At 37.4% G+C, this 23,569-nt stretch overlaps 2 protein-coding genes across 8 annotated transcripts in view; one reads left to right on the top strand and one right to left on the bottom strand.

Moving 5' to 3' along the window:
- Positions 1–610: 610 nt before the first annotated feature.
- WDR12 (WD repeat domain 12) lies at positions 611–22,466 on the bottom strand. Of its 3 annotated transcripts, none has more exons than XM_035007350.1 (14): positions 22,384–22,466; positions 21,692–21,757; positions 14,762–14,856; positions 11,179–11,273; positions 9,993–10,099; positions 8,999–9,114; positions 8,424–8,578; positions 7,071–7,116; positions 5,386–5,471; positions 4,156–4,296; positions 3,948–4,053; positions 3,652–3,784; positions 2,005–2,077; positions 611–1,214 (listed from the first exon to the last, which is right to left on the bottom strand). In XM_035007350.1, the coding sequence occupies exons 2-14, from the start codon at positions 21,730–21,732 to the stop codon at positions 1,137–1,139; spliced, it is 1,272 nt and encodes a 423-aa protein (XP_034863241.1). In that variant the 5' UTR covers positions 21,733–21,757; positions 22,384–22,466; the 3' UTR covers positions 611–1,136. The 3 variants fall into 3 exon arrangements, with proteins under 3 accessions (XP_034863241.1, XP_034863242.1, XP_034863240.1); XM_035007351.1 differs by lacking the exon at positions 22,384–22,466 and adding an exon at positions 21,844–22,250; XM_035007349.1 differs by lacking the exon at positions 22,384–22,466 and having other exon boundaries at positions 21,692–22,248.
- Positions 22,467–22,514: 48 nt separating this feature from the next.
- The window catches only part of CARF (calcium responsive transcription factor), an 84,324-nt gene continuing 83,269 nt past the window's right edge, over positions 22,515–23,569 (top strand). For 4 of the 5 annotated variants that reach the window (XM_035007346.1, XM_035007345.1, XM_035007343.1 and 1 more), the window contains exon 1: positions 22,515–22,577. The gene's annotated coding sequence lies outside the window, so the exon portion shown is untranslated. The remainder of the gene's footprint in view (positions 22,578–23,569) is intronic. The other variant, XM_035007347.1, reaches the window with a different exon arrangement.

Below are 23,569 nucleotides of genomic sequence, written 5' to 3'. Positions count from 1 at the left end.
CTTTTAAGAAATTATATAATAACTATAGCTCTAGCTCTTTGTGAAGATGAGGACCATATCCTAGGGATTGACGAAGCCTGGGTCCCTAAGAGTGTGGAAAAAAACCACTCTCTCCCAGCCCTGGACTGCCTCGATTTCAACTTGTAAGAGAACTAAACTCCTAACTGGCTTAATCCACTGTTAACTTGGCTCTCAATTGCAGCCAGGTATATATATTACTTCCTAGACCTCTGTGATAGGAACATTTTTTTGACATATACTGCATTACAGTCTAGTGATGAGACTAACCTTATTTTCCATATATTAGAGGCTGAAGTGCTCTGCTTGAGGAATACCAATCCATTAAAGATGGAAGTCACACTTTAAGAAGACATTTACTTTAAATATTTGGTATATAACATACGTAGTAAGATAAATGCTAATGATATAAAATTTATAGAATGTTTACTATCTAATACTGACTGAAAGTTTTTGTCTAAAGATTCTATTCTATACAAGGATAGGTTGGGGAAAAAGATTCCTGGTTACCATGAAATCTGTATGCAATTTCTAAAGGATTCTAACATAGCTTTAATACAAAGTACTTCACTTAAAATATTTCAACAAACTCTTAATTGGCAGCATCTATATGTTTTAATGTTCTGAATACCCACAAAGTCTTATTATAGTTAGACATCACTATTTTACCTAAAGCAAATTGTATTTCTAATTTTTTCTCTATTAGAATTTATTACTTTCCTTAAGATACTTTTTTTAAACAGCTAACATTGGAAAACTTAAGTTTCCCCAACAGAAATAAAAATCTGGACAATTACTATATTTTTAATATATGCTTTTACAGCATTTCAAAAGCAAATCTTAATTCAAACCAATACCTATAAAAGGAAATAAAAAAACTCAGTTTACTTTCAGAGTTTGCATATGGCAGAGAGAGCAGGTCACATTTAAATTTTAACAACATAAACTATTGTATAATAAATATAAAATAAAGAAATAGACAGTGATAGCTATTATCAAGGGTGAAAACATATAAACTTAAAGAGGCTGCTTTCTGAACCGTCACTGATGTAATCTGAAGCTTCTTTATCAATTTCATTTACAGAAACAATCTCTGGAGTCAAATTTATCATTCACTTTCATGCCCCCACATGAGAAGTAGTAGGTGAATATCTGTAGGAATACAATTTATTGTCTGCTCCTCCACTCAGAAGTAACTGTGTAAAGGGAGAGGAAAAAAAAAGACATTTAAGTAAACATAATTATAAACATAAATACTGACTGATTACAGAAGAATTATGGATGAGCAGTTAACTCGCATTTAGAGCTAATACTTAAATGGACCAATTACATCAATTTTCACTACCATATTATAATACACTCTATTAATACTTTAAAAGTGATCATTTAAATTTGGTTGAGGCATGATATGCTATTGTACTTTCTATGAAGTATTTGTTAAGAAATATAATAAAATTTAAAAGTCTTAAGGGGTGACATAGTTTTACCTATTTAAGAAAATTAAGTTTTATAGGAGAGTATCTTAACTGTTTGCAGGTAAATGGATATTACAAATTATTCAAGTAGCCCTAGGACATGTATTTGGAAAGAATTCTTTAGCAATAACAGCTAATATACACAAAAATAAGTAAATTGTAATTCTTTAAGCACATTTTGTAGTCTAGACTTATTCTGCAAGATTTTTTTAAGGGGGAAATACTTAGAACTAACTGGACTAGTGGAGCAAATTTATGGATTTAAAACATTTCATTAAAATACTTGAAGAAAAAACCACTTCAAAATTTTCAAATTTTACTACTCCTAATTATAAAGAACAAATTTGTTTCTTCTTTGAAAGTAATGTGAGATTTTTATGACTAATATTAAGGGAAACTTAGAATACAGAATTATAATTATCAGCCACATTGAAACCAGTAACTCCCTAAATACACACACCAGATTTATTCTCTATTTTTCCTCTTTACCAAATAACTAATAAATTCTTACCCCTGTGTCTGTCCAGTCTACACTCAGAACTTTATCTTCATGAGCAGCCAGATCATAGAGAGGAGCTTTACAACTAAAAGATCAAAGTATTACCATGTTATATGCATTTCACAATATTAAAACAACATTTATGACTAATCATATTTTTCTGAAAACTTTACAGACTTTTACCATCCTTGCCCCAATAACCAGTTAATCTTAAGATTCTGAGTATTTACTTGACCATCTCTCCTGATATTCCCCTATCATTAGCAGAATACAGAGATTTACTACAACAAATATTCAGGAAAAATGCTATTTATTTATAAATATTTATTCATAATTAGGCCTATTTTCACACTTCCTTGACCCTCAAATCATAGCTTTATATATCCTTTGTCCATCCATGTATACGCTGATAACTCTCAAGTTTATATCTTTAGTCCAAACTTCTTCCCTGATTTTGATATGCATATTCAATTGCCCATCATCTGGATGTCTCATGGCCCTACAAATTTAAAACAACCCAAACAAAACTCTTGATGTTCCCTCATAAATCTGTTTCTCTACTCTTTTCCATCATAGTAAATTGTACCAGTAATGGTGCAATTGCTCAGGCAGAAAATAATGGGCATTATCCTTTGATTTCTATCTCCATATTCTGTCCATGAGCTAATAGAGCTGTCTTCAAAATATACCTAGAATCCAACCTAGAACCTCCCTGCTTCCATTCTTCCTACCCTCTTTAGAGCCTGCACAAAGCCTTCCCCATTATACTTAGAATGGAACCCAAATTCCTTACCATGGTCCATAGGATCCTACTCAGTGTAACTACTACCTGCTTCATCTCCAGCCACTCTTTTCCTTGCTTACTCCATTCCATCAACACGGGCCCTCTTGCTATTTTGCCAAGATTTTCGCCACCTTATCTGTTGTTCCCTCTAACCATGATTTGTGCATGGCTAATACCTTCCCATTGTTCAGTTCACTGGGAAATCACTTTCAAAGAAGAGCCCATTCCTAAAGAAGTATCCCTTTTACTCTGCTTTACTTTCTTCACATCACTTACTACTATTAGCAGAAACTATACGCTAATTGCTACATAAAGTATCCAACTAAAATGTAAACAAACTTCTAGATATTAACAAATCATGCATCATAAGGATGTCAGAATACAGATTTAGGTAAACAACAAACAGGTATTTGGTTAATGCTTCTCCATTCTACTTGTAAAAATATTTAAGTAAGTTGTGTATGAAATTCATTGGGGGTACTCTGTATATACTACTATCAAAAAAGAAAACTTTAATATCTAGTTAGCTTTTAAAATACATATTTTATTTATTTTTCTATTAACATATAATTTATTATTTGATTACAGTTCCATTTATTTAGAGACCATTGGCCTTCTATATCATATTTATATTAAGGTTCAAGATAATAAGATAATTTTTTTCAGAATGCAAAAAATAACCTATCAACATGAAGAAAATCCCTTTGACCCTGGCTTTTCTTTCTGACACCAATATTTATCATCTCAGGTCATATAACCAAAAACTTTTCTTTTACCCTTCTGCTTCTGGATAATCTTTTCAGCATTCATTTCATTTTCTCTGTATATGATAAGTAATCGATGTATTTTCTTTGTAGATTATAAATAGGATATACCTTCTTGTATCCCACAGTTTGACGATATTATCTAAAGAACCTGAAATCAGCTGCTGCTCGTGGGTAGGAGACCACTTTAATGATGTGACCCAGCCTGTATGTGAGGTTAGGGACAGCGACACCAAAGAACCATCTGAACAAAATAAAAAAGATAATAATTATTGAATTTTAGAAGAGAAGTAGGCAGAACCCAAAACAATGTTTGTAGAAAATTGTCTTTTTATACACATCTCTAGTGAGAGGAGAAACTGATGTTATTTACACATATTTCTCCTCCAGTGATTTACACAACTCACCTTTAGTTCGGGGATCCCACAGTCTGATATGCCTATCTGTGCTTCCAGATGCTAAACGTTTACAAAGTGGAGAATAGGAGATACAATTAAACACCTTATTTCCTGTCTGAAAAACAAACAGGAAAGAACATTTAACCATGGTGGGCTAGAAATAACCATCTTTAGATGGCTCAAAGTTAAACAGAGAATCACTGAATTTATGTCTTACCAAAGTTGACTTAAGACTGCCAGACTCTACATCCCACACCCTAATTGTGTGGTCCCAAGATGCACTGCAGATTTCTTCAGCATCTGACCATAGAACCGAAGAAATTGCTTCCTTGTGGCCAGAGAGGGTCACTATGGGAGTCTAGAAATGAAAGATACCCAAAAGGAAAAGCGAAAAGCATTTTCAGTTTAGAATAACTGAAACAGTAACAGTAGTTATTTACTTCTGAAGCCCATATGCCAGATGCTTTAGCTTTCATATCCTGCCTTATTTTTTCTTTACAACAATCCTCCAAAACAGATATGTATTTTTATTTTATAGATGAAGACAATGAAGCTGAGAAAGAGAACTTGCTCAAGGTCATACAGCTTACACATGTCAGATTTAAGTTTGAAAACAAATATTACTCCAAAGTTTGTAGTCTTTCCTCTATAGCCTGCTGTTTTCCCATTTGTTCTACTTTTTATTTTGAAAAGTATTAATATTAACCCTAACCTGGGGCGCCTGGGTGGCTCAGTCATTAGACGTCTGCCTTTGGCTCAGGTCATGATCCCAGAGTCCTGAGATCGAGCCCCGCGTCGGGCTCCCCGCTCAGCGGGAAGCCTGCTTCTCCCTCTCCCACTCCCCCTGCTTGTGTTCCCTCTCTCGCTGTGTCTGTCAAATAAATAAATAAATAAAAATCTTAAAAAAAAAAAAATATTAACCCTAACTTAACTCTCTCATACGTACATGTTATATGTAGAAGTTAGCTGAAAAAGTGCTGGGGTCAGGGAGATCTAGGTTTGAGTCAAGGTGCTGCCTTGTAGACATTAATCTACTTTTATTAACTTTGTTAATTTTAACCTCCTTAAATATTATCACCTCATCTGTAACGTGAGGGGCTTATATCAGATCATAGATCAGCAAAGGTTCTCATAAAGGTCCAGAAAGTATTTTAGCCTCTCTAGTCTCTGTTGTTCATTGTTTTTTAAACCCCTTAAAAAGGGCGCCTGGGTGGCTCAGTTGGTTAAGCGACTGCCTTCGGCTCAGGTCATGATCCTGGAGTCCTGGGATCAAGTCCCACATCAGGCTCCCTGCTCGGCTGGGGGTCTGCTTCTCCCTCTGACCCTCTTCCCTCTCGTGCTGTCTCTCATTCTCTCTCTCAAATAAATAAATAAAATCTTTAAAAAAATAAAAATAAAAAAATAAACCCCTTAAAAATCATGCTCTCTGTAGTACAAAAATACTTACCCTTGTTAGTCCCAACTGCTCTGTTTTCTGTTTCTTTCTTGGTCGATTTGTGGATTCCTCCATTTCATCTTCTTCATCTGTAGGAACTGTATCACAAAAAATTAGATTTGATATGTTAAAAATTTATGATAAATATTAATTGCAAACGATTATTTATTTATTTAAAGTAATCCCTACACTCAACATGGGGCTTGCACTCATGACCCCAAGATCAGGAGTTAGATGCACTACCAAGCCAGCCAGGCGCCCCCTGATTGCAAATAGTCTTAAAAGAATTCTTATTTTTCTGGGTGTATGTTTTCTCCATGTTATCTCAACTGGTTAGGGAATGGATATTCTTCCTTATTCTGGTTAACAGAAATTTATATATAAAAACTATACCTGGGTTAGCAATCTTCCAAAAGGAGAAAGCAAAAACCAGAGTACACTAAAATCCTAAAGTCTAACCAGTTTGATATTTTGCTATATCTTTAAGAGCATCATTATGAATATTCATCACCTTACCATATCTATGAAAAACTGCTTACTCTTAGTTGTTGGAGAGTTCGCCCACATTGCATTTGTATTATAAAGGAATGACAAGGTTAAACAAACACATTAAAAGAAGATACAATCCAGTCATGTTTATTTTTCTTGACTATTTCACTTCTCTGACAATGAATTAAAAGTATTTCACACAATAAAATATTCCACAAAAGGAAAATTATCCAAATAAACCAGAAACTTTCTGCCTCAAAACTGTTTGCTTTAAGGGGCGCCTGCATGGCTCCGTCGGTTAAGTGTCCAACTCCTGATTTCGGCTCAGGTCATGATCTCAGGGTCATGAGGTCAAGCCCCGAGCTTCAGGCTCCACACGTGGCAGGAAGTCTGCCTGAGATTCTTTCTCTCTCCCCCTCTGCCTTGCACTCTCTCTCTCTAAAATAAACCTTAAAAAACAAAACAAAACAAAACTATTTGCTTTAAGCATTACTGGGAAATCTACTGGATTGACTTCTATATTTCTCGCCATCTGACACTGCTCAGGCTTTTCTTGATCTCCCAACTCTACTTTGTGAACTGTATTTAGGGTATTATACTATAATACAGCAATTCCCTCAAGTAACAGGGATTCTGTTCTGTTTACCTGTTTAAATAATTCTAGACTACCAGTTCTTTTTAATTTAAATATCTGTGGGTCTTCCCCGTCTTTTCTCCTATTATCAAGGCACCTTCCTCTAAGAGTCCTCCCTCCTCCAACTCTTTCTCTTCTAATTGTTCCTTCTATGTTTTCAAAGTAAAAAAATTAAGTTTGGTAAAACTGCATTAAAAAATTTTTTTAAGTAGATCAACTTAACTAAGAAATTTCTCTAACAGTGGAGTATATCAAAATGACTCAGAAAGTATTTTTATTTCCAGGTTCCGGAATAAGAGAACTCCGAGAACTAAGGCAGTTATGTCCTATTACATCAATCATGTTATTGGTTACTTGCAGCAATTCAGTGACATGGTTCAATAAATAAGAGGGTGGTAGATAGAAACACATTTTTAAACACAAAGAAGTATATTAATTTTTCTCTATATGCTCCTTTGTTTGTATCCTCAAAAGCTCTGGTTCATTTTTATGGAAAAATGTGTGTTAAATAGTCTTTCACTGAATTTCTTGAAACACCACTAGTAAGTCAAAGTACAACAAATATTTAATTTACCTGTAGACCAGATCTTTAGCATCTTATCCCAGGAGCCACTGCAAAACTAAAAAGATATACATAAAGAGAAAAAGAGTATGTAATATAACCTACCATGTTATTTGCCTTGTTTTTTCTATTGTAACTTTTAAAACCTTTACTTTGTTCTGAAATCCTTTACTACCATGGTATCTACATGGCTTCCTAGTTTCCTAGAAGTTTTATCCTCAATCTCAAGGCAACTGAAGGAGCTTCCATTCTTATATGGCCCTGTGCCCTGGCTATGGTTGCTTAGATCGAGGTGGACAACTGGTCTACACTGTGCACACAGGTCCCTTCCTCCTTCAGGACGTTTTTTTGAAAACTTGTGTTCCACAGAGTTGAAGTTAGTCTTTTTCAGGGACTGATGGTATAGGATGTAAAACCTAGGAATACTGAAAGCCAGACTGCTTTTTTTATTGCCATGTGGAAAAAGCCAGTTTGAGGTAAAAGAGAATAAAGTCAATTTAGGGAGATGAGTGGCGGAGGGGGGGTGTTGGCCACATTCAAGCTCAATTCCTTTGGTTCCTGAGACCCAAATGCTGGTGATGTGATTGTTCACTCCTTCCTGGATCTCACAATCTTTTAAGCTGAAAAAAGTTCAAGATGAGTTTCTGTCTCTTACGGCCAAAGGATAGGGTATGATTAATTCATTTAAGTTTTGACTTGACAATAGGAAAACCTTATTTATGGCTCAATATGAATAATTATAAATCTTTACCTCTGAATGCATGAAATATCCTCTGTTATGCTAACTGGCAAGGAAATGCTGAAGAAACACTCTTAAATCCAGAATTTTCAATGTGCTTTTAGGGAACTTTCAAATGGCAAGAGAATTTGTAATCCCTCATAAGTCAACAAAGTGTTGTACTCAGGTTTGTTTCTTTTTAACTAATGTGGACCATTCTGTCATGATAGAGTAAATCAGCAATACTCGTAAAACAACCTCTATTAACACTAACCTTAGTGTATGCTAAGGCTTAGATGATCAACTAGACATTTTCAATTGATGACAGCACTGAGAAGCTCGAAGATTGAAAATGTCAATCACTATGATTAAAGAATGTTACACTGCTTGTTTACCTGATTTCGTAAAATTTCTGCAGTTTAATATAAAGTCTAAACCAGAGAAACCCAGACTGAGGAGGTGAATCTTTCTCTTATTTTAAGACTATTTACTTTGGGTTCAAAATCATATTCTTTAATTATCAACTGTTACGAAAGTAGGACAATCACAATGAATACATGAAGAAAAAGTTGTTTGCATAAGAAGCTCAAACTCTAGTTCAACAGTACTAGTACTAGTACAACTAGTACAACACACCAGCTACTTACTTTAGTTCCCGTGCTATCAACAGCTATAGAATCCACACTTCCGGCATGGCCTCTGCAGCAGTGCAGGGCTTTCACTTTGTTTCTCTCCACGTTCCACTCCCATAAGAGAATCGTCTGATCCATAGAAGCACTCAGTAGTAGGCAAGACAAACTATCTGAAGAAAGGAGAACAGAAGAATAAGAACAAATTAGTATAAAAATTTAAAATACATTGTGTTCTGAAACTGAAGAACTGAATTTTTTGTTGTTGAGAAAGACATTAGCCAGCTTTGAAAAAGAAGTAACTTATGGTATAAAAGGATGATTCTTCAAAAATACTATAAAATAGGAGTTTGACCCAGTATTAACTTGAAAGCATATTTTATCTGTTATAACTTAGTAAGGATTTAACTCTACCACTTACAGATTTTCTTACTTAGTCTTTTTCTTCTTGAACACTATATGTTTGAAAGACCTCACAAAAACTGAGGTATGAGGCCCTTCCTACACTGTCCCCATTCTGCCCCAGCAGTGAAAATGGCTTATTTCCAATTGCCTATGCAGGATTCCTTTCAGTTTAGGCAAAGAGTCCTAACCTTTTTTCACCCAGGCCACATCTTTTACAACGTCTGTATGTCCCACAATTGTCATTATTGACTTTCCTTCCAAGGACCAGATCCGAGAAGTCTTATCATAAGAACCAGTCAAGATCCTATGAAGAGAAAAAAAAACTGTATGAAATAGAAAAAGCAGCTTTTTCAAAACCTGAAATCAATTATATTTCTAAAGCAATGACAAAGTAAACCTTCAGGATTATACTTAAAAAAATTTTTTTAACATGAAGACTAAGATTTCAAAACACACTAGAATAGATCAGAAGAGGTTATATTTGACTTTTCCTGACCTCCTAAAAATGAAAATGTAACTGAAAAACCCTAGATTTCATTTTTACTACTGTTGTAAACATTACAACTCTCAGGGAATTTGCTTGTAAGGCTTAACAGTCCTTTGTACTGAACTAGTTAAAACCTTTTAATAGAAAAACAGTAAAATCATCTAAAGTAAAAGTAAAACCAGTAAAAACATCACTTGGGTAACAACTCCAGGAAGATATTCTTTGAAAGAAGTAAGCCTGTACTATGATCCACTCTCAAAGGGCTTTTCTACAAGTAAGCCCAGTGAGGGTTTGCTCTGGGCCATCCATACCTGCTCGAATCTAGTCTGCCCTTTTTAGTCCTAAAATAGCATGATCTGCATCTTCATGGTAGTAGGCTAGGAGATCTGTGGCTATAAAAAGGTTTTTTTCCCCTCTATGAAACAAATTTATCTTTGGTCTTATAAGCAACACACAAATGCCCTAAGACACTTGTCTTATCCAACAGACAAATGCCACTACAACATCTTGAGACAGAAAAGAAAACCTATTAATAGATAGGTTTCTTAAATAAACTAAAGAGAAAGATCTTTGGTATGGTCACCGATACATACAAAATTACTTTTACAAAGAACAGAGTCAATCAGAAAAATATTCACATAGTACACTTAAAAAAGACTAATAAAATGGATAGAAGAACATTCATATGGCAATACCATTCCTCTGCCCCTCGAACAGAACTGATCCAGTCATCGTGGAACATGCATTGCTCTGGCTGAGGGGCAGTGTACTTCTCCACATATTCCAATTCCACAACCTCTTCCTAGTCAAAGAGAAAAACCAGAAATCAATCAGGCGGGACAGTTGTAAAACAGTACACTATGAAAATAAAGGACTCCCAGTTTAATAGGTCTCCTTCATGTCAGTCCCCTCCATAACTCAGAAAATGTGGAGCCATGCAAAAGGTGAAAAACTTTATCTGACCTAAAAGTAGTATTAAGAAACACTAATGACCTTGGAAAATAATGCCAAAAGTGGGGGAGAGGGGAGAAAAGAAAAGAAACTTTAAAAAATAAAATCATAAAAGCATTCTGTTTAATGAGGATGATGAAAAAGTTCTGGATATGGGGCGCCTGAGTGGCTCAGTTGGTTAAGCGACTGCCTTCGGCTCAGGTCATGATCCTGGAGTCCCTGGATCGAGTCCCACATCGGGCTCCCTGCTCGGCAGGGAGTCTGCTTCTCCCTCTGACCCTCCTCCCTCTCATGCTCTCTGTCTCATTCTCTCTGTCTCAAATAAATAAATAAAATCTTTTTTAAAAAAAATAAATAAATAATAAAAAAAGAAAAAAAAAAAGAAAAAGTTCTGGATATGGACAGTAGTGATGCATGCATAATACTGTGAATGTACTTATTGCCACTGAATTATACACTTAAAGATGGTTAAAATGATAAATTGCAGTACATTTTATCACAGTTCTAAAACCTGCCTAAAAGTATAAAAGCAATTATAAATTTTAAATTATAAAAGCAATATTAAAGAAATTAAATATTAGAGGAAAGGGGAACCACTATAAATCACTATAACCTAACCCATAAGTTTTTTATGTGCATAATCCTTTTGTACACCTTTATTAGTAAACATATATTTGTTATTCCCTTTCTTGACAATTCTTCCACAAATACGAAAATTCCTTCCCATATCCGTTCATCTGCATTTCTTAATACACCTTCAGAAGAGGGGATTTCAAAATTTAATACACAAAAACTGAAGTTCAAATTTCTAGAAAAAAAAACAATAATCAAAAAAATCTTGGTTGCTAAAGATTCAGGTGATTCTAAAAGTTTTCCACATTATCTGAGAACACCGGACATAAAACAGAACAGGTAAACATTTGAACTTACTGATGAGATGTTTTCCAGTTCCATGTGTTTGAGCAAGGGCATTCGCAGAAACTGGCCCTTGATAAGGAAATCGAACTCCACGTGTTTGTGGAACTCTAAAGAAAATGCATAATAAAATGATCACAACAGCAAAGGTATATGAGAAACCCCAAACCTATTTTCCCTATTATCCCCAGTGTGGCCTCTGAGTTTCTCCGGAATTTCTTCGTGGTATGATCAGGCCATGTATTCCAATACACTATGTGATTTTTAAGAACAGAGTACTTTCTTCTGTTGGTGTAATTTTTTATTGGTGGTACTGGTATTTAAACAAACTTTTTATTCAATGGATAATTCCAAATATATATAAAAGTAGAAATAACATTATGAATCCCCATCTCCATCCCATATTATGACAATTACCAACTTATGGGCAATCATCTATACACCTCATTCCACGCCTCTGCTGGTTTATTTTAAATCAAACCCTAGAAATGCTATCATTTTATCTGTAAATGCTTTAGTAAGTATTTCTAAAATATAAAGACTTAAAAAAATAGTGGCAATGATAAAAAATTTAATCATTATTCCTTTTAATATCGAATAGCCAATGTTCATATTTCCTTGTTTTATAAATGTCTTTTCACAGTGAGTTTTTTAGAATTAGCATCCAAAGTCCACACATATTTGATTAATGTCTTATTTAATCTTTAACAGTTCCCACTCCTCCTTTTTCTCCCTTGCCATTTATTTGTAAAAGACACTAGGTCATCTGTCTTCTAAATATTTCTTACATTCTGGATTTGATTACATCTCCAAGGCGTCCCTTAACATGTTTCCTCTACCACCTACATGTCCTGTACACTAGGCAGACCTAAACACTTGATTAGAGTTCAGGTTTGCTTTTTTTTTTTTTTGGTAAGAATATTTACACACAGTATTATGTGTTTCCTATTGCATCACATCAGGAAGTGCATTATCTTGTTGTATCTCTTTCTGTGATGTGAAAATCTGTATCTGGGCTCTGATGATGTCAGTCTTATCCCATCCATCATAATATTCTGTCAGCCTTTTAACTAATTAATAGTTTTATCAGCTATTGATAATTACTACTTAACCCCATTATTTCACTTGGAGTTACAAAATGCTAAAAATTCTTCATTCTTTCTGCATTTATTAGCTAGGATATTTCTGAAAGAACTCTCATTGGATTATTTGGATTGTTAATTTTTAAAAATCTGAATCATTTGTATCTTTAACTCAAAAGCAATGACTTTATTATTTAATTTATAAAAAAGAAACCATTGTTCATTCTACAAATTTAGAAAAATATGCAACTGTTTGGGCAACAACAAACATCCATATACTGGTAATGCAAAACATCTATTTCAAGAATAATTTTTTTTTTTTTAAGAGCGAAAGAGTGCGAGTGGGGGGGAGTGGCAGAGGGAGAGAGAGAATCCCAAGCAGGTTCCACACCCAGCAAAAAGCCCAACGCGGGGCTCAGTCTCACGACCCCTGAGATCATGACCCTAGCTGAAATCAAGAATTGGAGGTTTAATGGACTGAGCCACCAGGGTGCTCCTATTATGTATTTGAATAATTCTTATTCTAGTTCAGAGACTTTTTTTTTTCTTTTTTTAAAGATTTTATTTATTTATTTGTCAGAGAGAGAGAGAGAGCCCAAGCAGGGGGAGCGGTAGGCAGACCAGGCAGAACAGGCAGAGGGAGAAGCAGGCTCCCCGCAGAGCACAGAGCCCAATGTGGGACTTGATCCCAGGACCCTGGGATCATGACCTGAGCCAAAGGAGTCGCTTAACCAACTGAGCCACCCAGGGGTCCCTCCCAGAGACTTTTTCAATAAGAAGAATATGTGATAGTCTGGTAATTTAGAAGTAACTATGTATCAAAATCTCTATACATCAACAGATGAAGTAAAGATAAGGACCTATGAGAAATGCTTTGTGAATATCTCTGAATGAAGAACAATAGCTTGTTAGTAATGAAAAAATTGCAGACCCTGCCACCCACCCCACCAAAAAAAAAAAAAAAATTGCTCAAAAACATCTCAGGGGCGCCTAGCTGGTTCAGTTGGAAAACCATGAGACTCTTGTTCTTGGGGTCATGAATTCAAGTCCCACAATGGGTGTACAGATTCCTAAAAAAAAAAAAAATCATCTCAAACTTAACAAAAAATTATGCAGTTACTTGAAGATGAAAAGGGGAAAATATTAGGCATTAGTTTATAACTCTCACCTCTCCATTCCTCCAACTAGGGTAGAATCAAAAGAACTCTGAAGCATCAGAAACATGTTTAAAAATATGCTTGCTTTGGGGTACCTGGGTGGCTCAGTAGGTTAAGTGTCTGCCTTCGGCTCAGGACAATCCTGGAGTTCCCAGGATCGAGCCCCGCATCAGGCTCCCCCTTCATCGGGGGGTCTGCTTCTCCCTCTCCCTCCCTCTCTCTCCCTCAAATAAATAAAATCTTTTAAAAAATAAAATAAAATAAAAACAAAACTTGTCAATGACATCACCATTTGGAAGCAAGCATAATTTATTTTTTTAAATTTATTTTATCTTTTTAAAAGATTTACTTATTTGACAGAGAGAGATTGAGAGAGAGGGAGAGAGAGAGCATGCACAAGCAGGGGGAGTGGGAGAGGGAGAAGCAGGGTCCCTGCTGAGCAGGGTGCCTGAGGCGGACCTCGATCCTAGGAGCCTGGGATCACGACCCGAGCTGAGGCAGACATTCAACCAACTAAGCCACCCAGGTGCCCCAACAAGTTTTGTTTTTAGAGATTATGCTTTATGTTATTCTCAATGTTTCTGTTTAAATCTTCTATTTTTTGTATGGTTTCATTAATTTTTAAAAAAAGTCTTATTACAGAAAATGTCAAACATAAGCAAAAGTGGAGAATAACATAATAAACCTTCATATACCTCTCACCCAATTTCAACAACTATCAACTCATGGGCAATCTTGTTTCAGTATTTTTGCATACTCTGTTCATATTAATTTTATGGGCTAATAATTTATTTTCATACAACAGCATATGTTTTAATATTTATATCTTTTAAGTGTTTTACTTGATACCCTATATAAACCTTTATCCATTAATTTTTCAATGAATTCTAAATACTTAAAAAAATACCAGTAATAATACTGGCATCTGTTATTACATAAAATAAATACTCAAATAGTGACACTGTCATTTTGCTTTGTAGAAGTGTAGCAAGTAAGACCCAAGCACCTAGATGCCTGTTCTATGCCTACCCATCCCAGCCCTCCCTAGCACAATCACAATGTCATAACTATTACACTAAAATATTATTCCTAAATCTCAACCACCTTACCTCCATATTGCCTTAAAAGCAGATTAAACTGAAATAATTTTTTCTGAAAACTTCTATTTCAAAGCACTTAAAAAAGTATCATACAGCAGGGAAACCCATGTTACAGTTTATAAATTTTACCATTACAAAATGCATACAGTATCATTAAAATAAGGCCAAAAGAGGGGGAAATTAAATACAAATGTGATGTCTTTTAGTGTAGTTAGTGGCACCGCACCCTCTCCTAACTTCTCAAAGCCTTTATACCCACCATTTTTGGCCTCCAGCAATTTATTGATGATGTTACTAAGGTCAGCAATTTCAGAGGCTGCAGGAATTGAGAAGGGAACATCATCTACTGCATATCTGTAAAAAGGAAATGATATGTCAAAGTCAAGTCTACAGATATTTTAACAAATGTGCATTTATTCATTCAACAAGTATTTACTGGGTATTTAATATATGCCAGACATTTTGCTACGTCGGGTCAACAAAAACCAATTAGCACATGATCTCTGTTCTCAGAAAGGGTCAGATAATCAAAATACAATAAAAGTATATAAGAACAATGTCTTTTTTTATTATGTTAATCCCCATACATTACATCATTAGTTTTTGATGTAGTGTTTCATGATTCATTGTTTGCGTATAACCCCCAGTGCTCCATTCCATACGTGCCCTCTTTAATACCCATCACCAGGCTAACCCATCCTCCCACCCCCCTCCCCTCTAGAACCCTCAGTTTGTTTCTCAGAGTCCATAGTCTCTCATGGTTCATCTCCCATCTCCAATTTCCCCACCTTCATTTTTCCCTTCCGGCTATCTTCTTCCTTTTTTTTTTTTTTTTTTTTTAACATGTAATGTATTATTTGTTTCAGAGGTACAGGTCTGTGATTCAACAGTCTTACACAATTCACAGCAATGTCTTAAGTGATGTATAGAATGGGAGAACAAAGAAGCTGTAGATCATTTCAACCAAAGGATAGAAAAACGGGGTGTAAAAGAATGCACAAGAAAGATCATTCTTAAGTTTTATCTGGAAAGTGACTTTGTCAGGTAACGGGGGTAGACAGAAAGGGTGCAGAAAAGCAAGAGCAGCAACCAATAGCTAAGAATTATTAAACTGCCCACTCAGCCTATTCCACAAAGTGTGATTTTGCTCTAGACAGTGACCAAAGGTAAGGTTAAGGAGATGTGCACAGAGTGGTTAATCTACTACGTGAAGTAATTTTTACTTCTTTCCCTAGGCAATGAGGTACCACTGTAGTAGTCCTAATTAAAGAATAATATCACCGGAATTTTGTTTCATTAGATCTTCTTGGCAGCACTGTTGAGACCGGATTAGAGGAACACACCACTAGGGTCAAATTAGAAAACTCTTGTAAGAGAGAATGGGAGAAAATATGTGCAAATCACATTTCTGATAAAGAACTTGTATCTAGAATATATAAAGTACACTTACAACTCAATAATAAAAAGACAACTTAATTTAAAAAATGGGCAAAGAATTAAAAGACATTTCTCCAAAGAAGATATACAAATGGCCAACAGGCACATGAAAAAGATGCTCCACATCATTATTCACCAAGGAAACGTAAATCAAACCACACAAGATCAGCTTGCAGTCACTATAACGACTATAATAAAAAAGAATGAACTGTTGGTAAGGAAGTAGAGAAATTCGAACCCTTATTCATTACTGATGGGAATGTAAAATGGTGCAGTTGCTTTGGGAAAACCTGGCAGTTCTTCAAAAAGTTAAACATGGAACTACCATTTGACCCAGCAACTCCACTTCTAAGTATATACCCAATGAAATGAATTCATATAGAAATGAAAATACATGTCCACACAAAACCTTGTACACAGGGGCGCCTGGGTGGCTCAGATGGTTAAGCAACAGACTCTTGGTTTCAGCTCAGGTCATGATCTCAGGGTCTTTCTGATGACCTTCCCCAATAGGAAGAAGGAAGGGAGACGAAAGAAGGAACAGAAGAATAAGAGGCCATCACAATTCAAACTACAAATGGCAAATTTTAGTCACCACATAGAGTGATATATGGACTGATTCCAGAGAGGATGGCTAGCTAGCTACCTACATACATACATACACACATACATAGATTTAAACCTGTTGCATTGACCCACAATACACAAATATCTCCAAAAGAGGGAAAATTAGCATTCCTTTATTTTTAAAGATGTATCAGTAAATGAGAGACACACAATCTGAGCCCTTCCTCATACCGAAGATCAGCAGATAAACTGAATAAAAATCATTGTAAATACGCTGTTTGTCAGCAACCAGTCAGGAAAAATGGAAGGCAACAGCGGAGAGATGAAAAGAATAACTAATAAACAACCACAGAAATAGTCTGCCACACATTGGGCTTTACTGTGAATTCGGCAGACCTGATCATATTTAAGAGGAGGTAACACATCTGTGAGCCAAGACAGGACTCTAGCCCAGAAAGCACACTGGATATCTTAACAATGTTTTCCGCAACATTGTATGAAAAAACAATGACAACAAGGAAGTTTGCTTCCCTGAACCACACTTTGACCCCACATTTTCTTTAATAACTAGCCTGAATTAAGGTAACTTGTTGGGGTTAATGCAGAGCATGAAATCAGTCATAATACCTGGCTTGCTAAAATGTAACACAGAGGCCCCTGAAGGCGAGGGAGGTTTTCGGAGAAGGGCGTAGGCCTTTGGAATGCCGAGGCCCGCGTGACCACTCTGCCCTAGGAATGCCCTGGGGAGTTACCTTCCGGAAGCTCTCTTAGCCCAAACAGCCACCCTGTGATCTAAGAGATGTGTGCATTGTCCCTTAGGCTATGTTTAGTAGAACATGCAGATTAGCATATCTTATCTTTCCTGTAAATCCTCTCAGTTTCAGTAAGACCCCTTGTCACACATCATGTGCTTGAGAAACAGTGATAAGAATATCCTGAAGGACCAATAAAAGTGGGACAAGAAGAGCAAAGGGTCTTCGGTTCTGAGCGCTGACCCCCCTGACTTCTCCTCTCTTCACAGCAAAGTCTGGAGTCACCTTTCATCCGTCGGTACAGGGATTGCTGGCCATTCGCAGCAGTAACTCCATTAAAAAATTAGTAATTATAACGAGAAAGTTTTGTGTGATAGTACAAAATTAGTTACGGAAACAAAATACCCCAATAATTGCTTCATGGGGAAAAAAAAGGACAGTATGCTTCTTTATGAGTCCAGTGAAATTCAAGAAATCTGCTGCTTTTAAATAAAACAACAAAATCACAAAATAATAGTAATGGCTAACTCTACATGCCAAGAAATGATCTCAATTTATTGCTCAACCCTATGATGCAGGTGTGATTATATCTGAATTTACAGATGAAAAAACCAAGAAGCAGAGAATTGCATAATCTATGCAGTCACACATCTAACAAGTGGGAGATCCCGGATTCATATTTGGGCAATCTAGGTCCACAGTCTGCTGTCTGCACCATTATGTGATGCTGTCTTTATGGATACCAAAATCAACTTTTAAGTCATTTAAGAAAGAAATGGAATTCGGGCGCCTGGGTGGCTCAGTTGGTTAAGCGACTGCCTTCGGCTCAGGTCATGATCCTGGAGTCCCGGGATCGAGTCCCGCATCGGGCTCCCTGCTTGGCAGGGAGTCTGCTTCTCCCTCAGACCCTCCCCACTCTCCTGCTCTCTCTCTCTCTCAAATAAATAAATAAATAAAATCTTTAAAAAAAAAAAGAAAGAAAGAAATGGAATTCAAAAAATAAATTTAATAATGAAGACTACTTTAAAAGCAGGACATAGAATTTAAATAAAAATTTGAATTAAAAAAAAATAGCAGCACAGGCAGTGGCTTCCTTTGCTACAGCTTGTGGACAGGATTTGCTATTTCATTCTGGGTATATTCAGAGTAAAATATCTCTAAATCATTCTCTTCAGTTCTAATATTCTTATAACCTTAAAGCTTTGCCACGTTTTAAAAAGTAACTAATACAGGAGCTTCTGGGTGGGTCAGTTGGCTTGATTTCGGCTCAGGTCAGGTCATGATCTCAGGGTCATGAGACTGAGCCCCACGTCAGGTTCCAGGCTTAGCTCTGAGTCTGCTAGGGACTCTCTCCCCTCCTTCTGCCCCTCTCCCCTGCTCACTCTCTGTCTCCCCCCTCTAAAATAAATAAATCTTTAAAACAAGAACAACAATAAAACCTTGTAAAAAGTTCACATCATCACAACTCATAATAGCCAAAAAGTGGAAACAATCCAAATATCCATCAACTTAAAAATTGGAAACAAAATTTGGTATCCCATATATCCATATAATGGAATATTATTTAGCCATAAAAAAGAATGAGTACTGATATGTATTACAATATGGATGAGTATTGTAAACATCCTAAGTGAAAGAAGCCAGTCACAAAAGACTACATATTATATAATTACATTTATTTTTTTAAGATTTTATTTATTTGAGAGAGTGTGAAAGCTAGAGAGAGAGAAGCAGACTCCCCACTGAACAGGGAGCCCGACGTGGGGCTCCATCCCAGGACTCCAGGACCCTGACCTGAGCCGAAGACCGTTGCTTAACCAACTGAGCCACCCAGGCGCCCCTATATAATTACACTTATACGAAATGTCCATAACAGACAAATCCACAGAGACAGAAAGTAGATTAGTGGTTGTCAAGGGCTGGGGTTGGAAGGATTAGGGGATAATAGCTAAATGGTGGTGGAAAATGTTCTAAAACTATAGTGATGGTTGTACAATTTTGCAAAAACTGGACACTTTATTTCTATTTTATTTTTTTAATTAAAAGATTTTTTTTATTTATTTGACAAAGACACAGAGAGCACAAGCTCAGGGAGCAGGAGAGGGAGAGGGAGAAGGACCCTGGGATCATGACCTGAGCCAAAGGCAGATGCTTAACTGACAGAGCCACTCAGGTACCCCAATATTGCACACTTTAATGTGTGAATTCTGTTGTATGTGAATTATATTTCAAGAAAGTTGTTACTACAAAAAAAAAGTCTAAAGCCTGATTTAAAGCCCTAGCTGTGGGGAATGGAAAAGTTTCAAAAGATGTTAAGGTAGAATCCAGGGGCTCTAAGGTAGAATCCAGGGGCTCATCAAGACATGATACAATAAATCTCTTTTTGCCACAATGAGGGAGGGGGCTTCAGATCTTGTTAAAATGTAGATTTTCAATCAGTAGGTCTGAGGTGGAGTCTGAGATTCTGCTTTTTCTAATAAGCTCCCAAGTGATGCTGATTCTGCTGATCTTCAAACTACACTTTTAGTAGTAAGGCTACAGTTATATTTATATGTATCAAACCTAAAAAAAAAAAAAGCAATAATTTAGGTTCTCCAAAAGGTAACAAAACCTAGGTTTTTCTGGGGGCGCCTGGGTGGCTCATTTGGTTGAGTGTTCAACTCTTGGTTTTGGCTCAAGTCCTGATCTCATGGGTGGTGAGATCGAACCCTGTGTTGGGCTCAACACTCAATGGGGAGTCCACTTGGAATTCTCTCTCTCTCTCCCCCCCTGCCCCTCCCCCACTTGCACATAGGTGCTCTAGCTCTCCAAAATAAATAAATCAATCTTACAAAAACCCAAAACACTCCCAAAAAGTTTTTGGCTTTTCCTTTCACTTACTATTTGGTCAGTAAAATGAGGGGGAGAAAGCATAATTCATATACATGTATATGTAATTTATATACATATATGTGAAAAAAACTAGTCACCCCCCCCATTTTACTCACCAGAACATATTATGTATAAGAAGCAAAAACTTAATTTTTAGGTTTTGTTACCTTTTTGAAGAATTTAAACACACACACACACACACATATATAATGTTTATCCATTTATCTCAGGGGTTAAAACATAGTGGTCTATTATTTCTTAAAAATTCATGTGAATCAACAATATCTCAATAAAAATTTCAATTAGAAAAAATACAGTGGTCATGTTATTGTACCACATTCCTTGAAAAGTATCTAGACAAAGTATAAATACTCATGTGCACTGATAATACAATTTATGTATCCTGTAAGCAACAAGAGGAGTGAATATGATTTACCCCGTCAACTCATAAAACTACAAAGAATCAAAGACATCATCTTAATTGAGGTGGGAGTTTTCTAGTTTACCACTGACATTAGCTTGTTAATACAACAAATATTCATTATATATTATCAGTACGGAAGAACTTGACAAACATTTGTTGACTCAGTCAATCCAAGAACTGTAATACACGGTCCCCTACCATCAAAAGACTTACACTATACCTGAAGAGACACTAAGAAAAATTAATAGTGTAATATACACCGCAAGACTGAATACAATTAGATTTCAAATGAATGCTACTAACCTAGGGACCATTAGTAAAAATGCTCATATATACATATACACACGCATATATATACACATACATGTGCAAGTATGTATATAAATACACAAACCTGTAACTGAATTGACTTTATCAAAATACTCCTAAATACTCTTTATCAAAAACCAGTTCTACCAACCCCCTATTCAGAGTTCCACTATCTAGCCTGGTTTAGAAAAACATCGTCTGGGCGCCTGGGTGGCTCAGTCGTCAAGCGTCTGCCTTCGGCTCAGGTCATGATCCCGGGGTCCTGGGATCGAGCCCCGCATCCGGCTCCCTGCTCTGCGGGAAGCCCGCTTCTCTCTCTCCCACTCCCCCTGCTTGTGTTCCCTCTCTCGCTGTGTCTCTGTCAAATAAATAAATAAAAAATCTTAAAAAAAAAAAAAAAAGAAAAACATCGTCTATCACCTACAAAAAGAAAATAAACCTGTGTTTTCTGAAACTGTGAAACACCACTAGCAGGCAGCCTGTAACGACTAGGTCCATTGTTCACTTTTTTAAATTACGTATGTGCTTCATTCAGGAAGCAAACTTGAAGCCCTTCAGATCCCTCTACACTCGCAGTTCAAATTGTACACAGCCTAGGAAGCTAGGCAAATAGGATCTGTGATCTCAGAGGTCGATCCCGGAGAAATCCTGGCAAGGTATAGCTTCCGCTTGAGCGGAAAACTCGCTCAAGCCAGGAGTACGGGGGGGGGGGGGGGGGGGAGACACTGAGAGCAAAGACAACCGAGGCTCCACAAAGTCATACGGAAGGAGTTCTTGGGAAGGATCCTAGGGAGGCGAGAGGAGAGGAAAGAAAAGGACGCTTACTTACTTCTTGTTGTCAGTGAAGAAGCGTGTCTGGAGCTGAGCCATGGCTAGGAGTACACACAAGGCTTGTCTACAGAAACGTAAGGGGTAATAGTCAGACAACAGGCTCTCTGGTCTCTTAAGACTACAAAAAGAGGCAGCTCAAAATTAACTTGCACAGATAAGCGAGAAGATGCAGTCTTCTGGGCTTCCGCTTTCCTTCCTCCGGCCTCCACAGCAACGAGACAACCACGAGGCTGCTCTTACACAGAGACCCAGCCCACAAACATCAACTACCTATTCCTAGATTTAGGAATCATCGATTAGTGAAGCATAGTTTTAAAGCCGGAGTGTCCCTAATTTTTAAAATTTCTTTTAATATATTTAGGCCTGTGGTCGATTATGAAGATACGGAAAGGCCCAATTCAAACTGTATCTCTTTTTAATTTTAAGAGGTTGTCTTCCGAACCGATACTTCAAACACAGTTCCTAGACACTACCACTCCCAGAAAGCAGCGCTTCTCAGACGCTGTAACCACTGGGAATCGTAGTTTTTTTTGCCATGCTGTCCTCAGGATATCTTATTTGCTCCAGTCAGATATCTATTATATTTCCTCTGCCTTCACCTTTAATTTACTAAAGGCTTTTCGGCTTTATTTTCTTACGCATACTCCCAATCATAACCTCACTCTACCGAGACTTTCGGAGGGCTCCCACCTCTAGCTTCAGGCTTTAGATCCAGGTGAGAGTCAGGGATACGAAAAAAAAAAAAAAAAAGAACGAATCAAAAAGGAAACGGACGACGGTGGCCGATAGTGGTCTAGTCTCACAGTACTGCGCTGCGCGCTCTCAGAAGGATGCGCCTGCGCATTGTGCTGGTCTCCATGGCAGGGCCTCGGAGCCAAGACGAGGTTGAGTAGACTCGTTTTGAATTTTCTCCCCTCTGCTCCGGCACCTTGTGAACTTCCCTCCTCGCCCTGTAGGGCTCTCGGAAGCGGCGGGACTAGGGGAGTTGGGGGTTTGACCGAGTTGTCGGCGCCCACGAACGGGACACTACCTCCCAACCCCCATCTCTTTCCTCCTGCCTCCTCCTCCCGTCACCTCCTGACCAGCCTGCTCCCTGAGCAACCGCTGGTCCCCGCCCCCATCTGCAGTCGGGTCCGGGTGGTGCCTTCCGCGCCCAGCCTCGGGGCCTTTTCGGGGCCCCACACGATGAGGCCCACTACTCCCCTCCCGGGGCCGCGCTGGGGCGGGGGGTGGGGGGTGGGGAGGCGCTCGGGAAGGCAGGCTGGAGAAGGTGGAGATTAAGTGTCTGGAGGAGGGTTGCTGAGCCTCAGGACGCGCCACCGCCGTGGAGAAGGACCCGGACCCCCTTGGGCGGGAGCGCCTAGTGTGTGGTCCTTCGCGCAGCCAAGAGCCCCGCTTTTTAGATGTTGTGTTTTTTGTTTTGTTTTGTTTTCTCCTTATGAGCCCATTTATATCTTCTGGTTAGAAGGGGAAAGGCGTCCTCCCCCACATTCTCCTGCAATTTTTGACTTTTTTTTTTGGTCTTGAAGTTACCTAAAGGCCTATACCCTAATCTAAATGGTTCGGAGAGTTATTCTAATTGAATTTAGTCATTTCTCTGTGAGAGGATGGATGGAGAGATACTATCTAGATCTCAAAGTCAAATTTTAAGTCGTTCGCCAAAACTGCAAGAGGAGGACTTCAAGAGACAGCAGTTTAGAATCAGGCTAAACTGGATTGCAGAATTTGTGGGCAGAGCGGTATGTGTGCAGGTGAAAACAACTAAAACTTTCCTTTACGTTGTTTAAAGATGCGCTGCAATTAAGTAGGCACCTGGTATTTAAACCATAGCCTATGAGAAAGTATTTAAACAATTGTAAGCGGAAAAATAATCTTT

The sequence above is a fragment of the Mirounga leonina genome, unplaced genomic scaffold (assembly GCF_011800145.1).
Source record: "Mirounga leonina isolate KUSES-001 unplaced genomic scaffold, KU_Mleo_1.0 Mir_151, whole genome shotgun sequence".
NCBI classification, from domain to species: domain Eukaryota; kingdom Metazoa; phylum Chordata; class Mammalia; order Carnivora; family Phocidae; genus Mirounga; species Mirounga leonina.
Note: the sequence above shows the minus strand (reverse complement) of the source record. Positions and strands in the feature narration are given on the sequence as shown.